The sequence below is a fragment of the Charadrius vociferus genome, unplaced genomic scaffold, assembly GCF_000708025.1.
Source record: "Charadrius vociferus isolate BGI_N301 unplaced genomic scaffold, ASM70802v2 scaffold165, whole genome shotgun sequence".
In the NCBI taxonomy this organism is placed as follows: domain Eukaryota; kingdom Metazoa; phylum Chordata; class Aves; order Charadriiformes; family Charadriidae; genus Charadrius; species Charadrius vociferus.
This window is the reverse complement of record NW_009648445.1, coordinates 35,389-42,361: the sequence shown is the minus strand read 5'-3', so window position 1 is coordinate 42,361 and position 6,973 is coordinate 35,389. Positions and strand designations below refer to the sequence as shown.

The following is a 6,973-nucleotide window of genomic DNA, read 5'->3' as shown; positions in this document are numbered from 1 at the left end:
GCCAGCACAGGGACTCCCATCCACGGGATCCACAGCCCCTGGCTCCCTCAGGGAGCATCACGAGGGCCAGAGGCAGCAGGACCAGGACAGGCCATGGGAGAGCACACACCGCTTCGTCAGTCTCCAGAGTCGTATTCTTCATCGAAGCAGGTGAGGATCTCTTTTTCCAAGCATAGTACTTGGCCACAACCACATTGGGGTTTCCCTGGGCAGGGTCAAACCACATCTGGATGCAGCGTCCGCTGCCCCGGTGCTCTGTGGTGTATTTGTAGGAGTTGGACCAGATTTTCTCACACAGGTCTTTTGGTCGGGGGAAGACATTGCTGAAGGGTCTGCACATGGAGCCCCAAGGACAGCGGTTTGTTCCTGAGGACAGACAGCACCAGAAAACAACGTGAGCTAGCACACTCCACTCATGTCCTTTCACCTGGGAGGAGCAGGCCACCTGCCCACACCCCATCACCGCATCTTAGCTGATAGATGGTGGCTTGGCCACCTTCTAGTTGGCAACCCCACAGGCAGGCGAGAGCGGTTAGGGGTCTTGGCTCCAGCCACTGGGCAGCCAGCAGTGACACTGCCAGGGCTTTGCCTGCAGCGGTGAGGAGACACTCGCTCCACACAGCCCACCAACCTGTTGCCCAGTTCCAGCCCTTATGCCAGTTCTCTTTGCACGTGAGATAGTCCTTGCAATCCTCCCACCACTCCTCACAGTCCTCTTTGCAGAGTGGCACATGAAGAATCCTCTCCCGACGCCAGCTGCTGTCAACCTGCAAGGGAACAGGACCATGCACACTGGTGGTGGCCCTTCAAAGCTAAGGGGCAGGATCTGCCACATCCCAAATTTCCCCCCCCAGCCCCTTCCATTGAGCTCCAGAGCTGATCTCAGAAGTTTCAGCCCCAGCAGAGACATGTCTTGACAAAAAGCAATCCTTCCATCAGCCTGCCTGACTACCTAAGCAGAGGCTAGCAAAGCCATTTTAATTTTTCCTCCCAGTAGGAACGTTTGCAGTGTCCCAGGAAAGCACACTGCCATATGTGCCAGGGGTACGCTGTAAGGGGGACCAGCATATAACATATCACGTGGCCAGCACAAGTCCTGTTGTCTTAATCACAGCATATCTGATCCTACCTGGTCAATCCAGGGCCCAAGGTTGGGTGAGCACTCATACAAGCACGTGTCCTGGATGAAGTGGCGCTTGCACTTGGGTGGCATCACCCCACAATGGTTCCAGTTGAAGTTGTACAGGTTGGATTGGTCCTTGTGGGCTTCTGAACTGGTATTGGCTGTGCAGCAGGCATTGTCCTTCCAGGGAGCACACTGCAGCAAAGCAAGAGACAGTCTGGTCAGGGAGGGCAGGCAGCATCTCAAGGGAGTCAGAGGATGCTGCAGGTGCCAGGTTCCCACACAGCCTACAACGAGAAGTGTTCAGCAGCAAGAACATCTACTCCAGCAAACCCTTGGGCTCTTTGGGCTGAAGAGCTCATGGCTGCAGCAATGCTGAGTTGGAAGAGCAGGAGGCCACATCCTCACCAGGAATCAGCGCCAGCCTGAGGAAGAGAAAAACTCCCTCCTCTTGCACCCTGGCTTGCTCTTAGCCCCATCTCCACCAAGGACCGGGGGGCAGAGTTCTTCAATTAGCAAGAAGTCTTTAATAAAGAGGGAACAAAGAAGAGTATCTTTCCTTGCCATCCTGTACCTTGTTCTGATCTGGGGTACCTAAGCTTTGGGAAGGGGACGACTCCGGGTTAAAGAGGGGTGGCACTGACCAGACAAATCCTCACACCGCTGCATCCACCCTAGCCATCTGCTAGAAGACGACAGCAAATAGGCCTCATACTGAGCACAGGCTTTCTTCCCCAGGCAAATGGTCGCTAGGCCCTGAGCACAAACCAGCCAGTATCACCTGGGGCGGCAGGTACAGGGGACACCAACAATCCCACCTAACCCACCAGCAGAGTCATACCTGGTCATGCAGCTTTCCCTCTGGGCCAGGCTTGGTTTTGTGGTGCTTGGCATCCATACAGATGTTCAGCAACGGGTCCTTCACAGGCATCACCACCCAGGCAGCCAACAGCACAAGCAGCGCCTGCCCCACTCCCATCCCCATGGCCAGCCCAGTCAGATCAGGGACCTGGGGGGTGGTAGAGCTGTACAGAAAGGGGCACAAACAGCAGTAAGCAAGGTGTTGTGGTGGCCAGGCTCTCCTGAGGACCCATCAACAGACCATCAGCGGATCACAGCACCAAGGAGACACGTGTAGCTCCCCCAGGCAAGGCTGCAAGGTCAGCTACAGGTTATCCTCTGGACAGAGACATATGGCCCTTTTAGTGCTTGGGCTGTTCAACAGTTAACCTCAAACATCCCTGATCCAAACTGCATGAGACCCATTCACGTGGGGTCCCGTTGCACTAAGCCACCCCACTGTCTCACGACAGAGCTTTCAGCTCCACCTTGTGCAACTAGACATTGTTACTTGAGGGGTCTCTTTAGCCAGTGGTCCAGAGAGGGCAGTTAACACACTAGCATGTAGACATCTTGCATGGACCACAAGCTGCAGGAGGCCCACCTTGTTCTCAGGAGCATGTTAAGAGAAGAAGACATTTTCTTTGGTTTATCTGCATCTGGGCCTTTGGACACCCACACCTCAGGTCTCCAAAGGAGACCTGACTTGAGCAATAAACAATACTTTGCATAATCATGGTTTAGTCTCCTCTGCCCACCTAGAGGCTGAATGGACTTTTATAGTAATTTCCTAAAAGACCCAACCAAACACGTCAATACCCCCCCCCCCCCAAAAAAAAATATAAACTCCAAACACACACATGCACCACAGTGCTCCCTCACATTCCTTGTCCACACAGCATAAGGGTCTAAGCCAGTCACCCTTTAAGTAGCATTTTGTAAAACACAGAAGCAAGACAAACCATTTACAGCATTAAAATAGCATAAAACAACAGAGAAGACAGCAATTACAGAACTAAGGGAGCAGACACACAAAACTGAGGACTATGAAGTAGCTAACTTGCATCATAACCACATATAACCAACAAAAAAACCACAGGATACCAACCTTACCAGCCCAGGTAGCGTCTAAACCCTCTGCTACACCTCAAAACCACTCAACACAACAACTTCCTGTGGTCAGCTTTAATAGGAAAGCCTTCTAACACAGGTGCTGGCACTTGAAAGTACCTTCTTAATATGGTTAACGAGGATTAACTTCTGCCAGCGTTTGTTACCTTCGGAGCAGTTGTTTTGGTGACAACCAGCTTGCCCAGCCTCTTTCGCACACAACACCCTCTTGGCTGGGAAACAATCTGGTGTTTTTTTACAAAAGGCAGGTCTCTTATCAGCCTTGGTCATTCATAACAAACCCTTTTTCCTCTCCTTGTCTTAGAGGAAAACCAGGCCGTTTTGATTTGCACTATTGCATGAGACAGATGCAGGATTCTGCCATGCATCAAGAATAAATACAAAAGGGGTAATGCTCATAGCAAAAAAAAAAAAAAAGACAGGTAGGAATAAGTGCTATTGGCTCTGAAGGAAGAATAATAACTCCCAACACAAAAAATAAAATGCTAGCTGATGAGGGGAAGCAGTGCACCTTACTGCCCAAACCTGACAACAACAACTGAAGTTAAAGCTAGGGGCTGCTCGCCAGACCCCTTGGAAAGCCCTCGCCCTCAGCAAAGGGGCAGAGCCTTCTCCCTGGAACAGCAAGCGTTTGGGGGCTGTTTTGCTCTTTTCTTCAGTCACACCACCGACGTTTTGGTGACGAACCCACTTGCCTAAGGAGCTCATCTTCCTACATTCAATGCATGAACGCTTGAGGCTCTAGGAGACCCTGCTTTAATGATTTCCACAGTCTAACGACACGCTGCATGAGTAATGACCTGCGTGTCCGTTCTGAACCAGACGCGTGCTGTTCTCATTCCTCCTCCTTCTCGCTCTCGTATTGGAAGTGACAAGGAGCAGATCTTCCCCCACTCATCTTTGAGCCTTTGCCACCTCTGTCATATCTCCCTCCGTCGCCTCCTTCCAACCGAAGCCAGGGTCTGCTCGCTCGTTTCCCGTGACAAGTGTTTTGCTCCCCGAGGTGCCGGGACTGCAGCAGTATTTCGGATGCACAGCGCTGTCCTGGCCTTGTTTGCTGGTCCTTGCTGAGGAATTTCTAATATCTGGTTTGGTTTTGGAGCTGCTGATCACTGAACTGTGTTGTCGTAACACTATCATAACTGTGACAGCTTGTTCCTGAGAGATAATTGTTAGCCACCAGCCTGTCATTTTCTATCTGAAGTGTTGTGTTTTTCCCCCAAGTGCATCACTGTGTGTTTATCTCAACTGTGAATTTTTTATCTGTTGTTTTATTGTTCAGTGACTCAGGCTTACCAGGGTCTTCTGCAGATTTTCGCAGCTGGTCCTCCTGTTCCTGGAGTGATTTAATATCACCAGAAGCTTGGTTGTCTTGCTGTTTTCGCCTCCCTTCCCCAGAAAAAATTCGTTGAAAAGTGGAAGTCCTAGTACAGCTTCCTGTAGAGGTTCATTGTGAAGGATAGCCACGAACCTTTATTTTATGATTCAATTATTCACTGGTGTGTGGGAATTTACTCTCATTTCATGGCTGCTTATTTGATGACCTTCGGTGGGGACCTTGCTCAGAGCCCTTGGCAGTCCAGGTAGACCCTATCACCTGGATCTGCCCCAGCCAGAATCCTTTCCAGCCCCTGGAGGACTTGCAATGTATTAGGGGGTCTTGTCTGAGCACTAGAAGAGCCATACTGACCCTGTCCCCATAGGGGGTACTTACACATCTGACTATTGATTCAGTCCTTTATTAAATTTTCGGCAACCTTTTCCCACACAGGTACCATGTTCATGGCTGTGCAGATCCCTCAGTCTCTCCAGGCAGCCTTTTACCATGTCCCACATGAATGTGTAGACCTTGTCCTTGCAGGAGGTACTTGTACACGTGACAGTGCAGAAAATGGGGAAACTCTCTCCTCGCGTTGTAGTCCTGCCCGTATCTTCGTAGTTAATGGGATGGGTGGGCGGCTGGGTGCACCCACATTTGCTCCATCCAGCTGATTTGCCTTGTGCAACCTATCTCCAGGGTCTGGGATCGAGTTGTTTTGTATGCTCCTTCCCTGGGGTCAGATTTGGGCGAGCAGCCGCTGGGTAACAGTTTTAGGGTGTGCTGAGTGCCTCTGGGCACCCCAGGGTCTGCGTTAGCCAGGAGCTCAATGCACTTGCCTACGCGGTGTTCCTTAGTGCCACTGGAGATCACAGGTCTCATCGGAGATGGTGTCCCACGTGGCTTCCCGCTGCCACTGCTACAAAAGGCCATGTGAGTTGTTGTGATCAGAATCTCATATATGGGCAAAAAGCAAACGCACTTTATGAATAAAGCCAAGAATTGTTAGCGTAACTGAAAACAGTCTAATACAAGAATCATCATTAGTCCAGATAGAGTTATTACAGAAAAAAAGAAAGAAATTAATATTTCTCTACAGAAATGCTACTACTACTGCTGCTGCTGATGATGATAATGTTATATACAAACTTCCCAGTTTCTGCCTCTTCCCTGGGTCGTGCCCACCCTTTCACTGCTCCTCTGGGTCCTAAGGTTGGTGACTTCAGTTCAGTGGTGGTGGTGGATGTTACATCGTCATCAAAATCTGGAGTCCTTCACAGGAGGAGTACAATATTGATGTTCATGGCTTCTTCTTCCTCCCTCTAGAGTCCACTTTGTGTCTCTCTTATGTTTGATAACGTGCTTTTACACCTTGCTTTCTCTTCATTAGTCTGCAAGTCCATGATACCTGCAAATTTCCTAAATATGGTGCATTTTATGCATGTTAGATACTTGTTCTTTGCTCTCTTTGTCACCCCAAAACCATTTTTGTTCAGCTCTGAGCCTGCATTTCGTTAACTGACCTTTCCCAAGTTGTTTATAGCCATGAGGTCTCCAGTGCCAGCCTGTGCCCTGTCTCTTATCACCTCATGCCTGCACTCCTCTGTGCCGCATCCTCTGTCCCCACTTCTCAAGGCCCCTGGCATCCTGCCACACCAGTATTTCTCAGCACTACACCATTATGTTGAAGTCAGAAATATTTCATTCAGCACAGAATAGCTATTTTTTACTACCATCTGCTTAAAAATGAAACTCTGGTTGCACCATACAACAGTAAGCAAAAAAGACATAGCCATAGTCAGGATAAATTGCCATTATTGCTAAATCTGGTGAAAACAAAGCTCCAGGCAGGTCATAGAATCATAGAACTGTCTAGGTTGGAAGGGACCTTAAAGATCATCGAGTCCAACCGTTAATCCAACACTGCCAAAACCGTCACTAAACCATGTCCCTCAGCACCACATCTACCGGTCTTTTAAATACTTCCAGGGATGATGACACCACTGCCCTGGGCAGCCTGTGTCAGTGCCTGATGACCCTTTTGGTGAAGAAATTTTTCATAATATCCATCCTAAATCTCCCCTGGCGCAACTTGTGGCCATTTCCTCTTGTCCTAGTGTCAGGAGAAGTTCAAAATGAGCAAACTTGGCACGCCTCAGTCCTGAGTCCTTGCAAACTCCACACAAAGCCTGTGGCCAGCAGTGGCCATGCCGTGGTAATGGGCTACAGGGTCAGTGTATAGGACCCGTGTCACAGCTGCCCGGCCAGGTGGATGCCTTGATGATCTTCAAGGTCCTTTCCAACCTAAACCATTCTATGATTCTATGATTCTATGCTGAGGACATCTCGAATGGGACCCAGCATCAAGCGGGGACAACCTGGATCTCCACCAGCTGCTGAGGTCTGGGGTGCCCCGTGCAGATGGAAACCCTTGCAGAGAGACACCCACCACCAGCACCAGGAGATGCCTCCACTGTGGCACCCATATTTAATCACATCACACTGGAGCTGCAGCTCACTCCTAGAGTCCTTCAGAAGTGAATCAGCATTTGACTACAAGT

The 6,973-nt window shown here is 49.8% G+C and overlaps 1 protein-coding gene across 1 annotated transcript in view; it reads right to left on the bottom strand.

Annotated features, from left to right (window-relative positions):
- Positions 1-2,108, bottom strand: part of LOC104286894 — an 8,696-nt gene extending 6,588 nt beyond the window's left edge. The window contains exons 1-4 of the mRNA XM_009885539.1: positions 1,965-2,108; positions 1,130-1,318; positions 632-767; positions 25-366 (exon numbers count right to left, since the gene is read on the bottom strand). Coding sequence (XP_009883841.1) covers positions 25-366; positions 632-767; positions 1,130-1,318; positions 1,965-2,108 — 811 coding nt within the window. The remainder of the gene's footprint in view (positions 1-24; positions 367-631; positions 768-1,129; positions 1,319-1,964) is intronic.
- Positions 2,109-6,973: the final 4,865 nt, after the last annotated feature.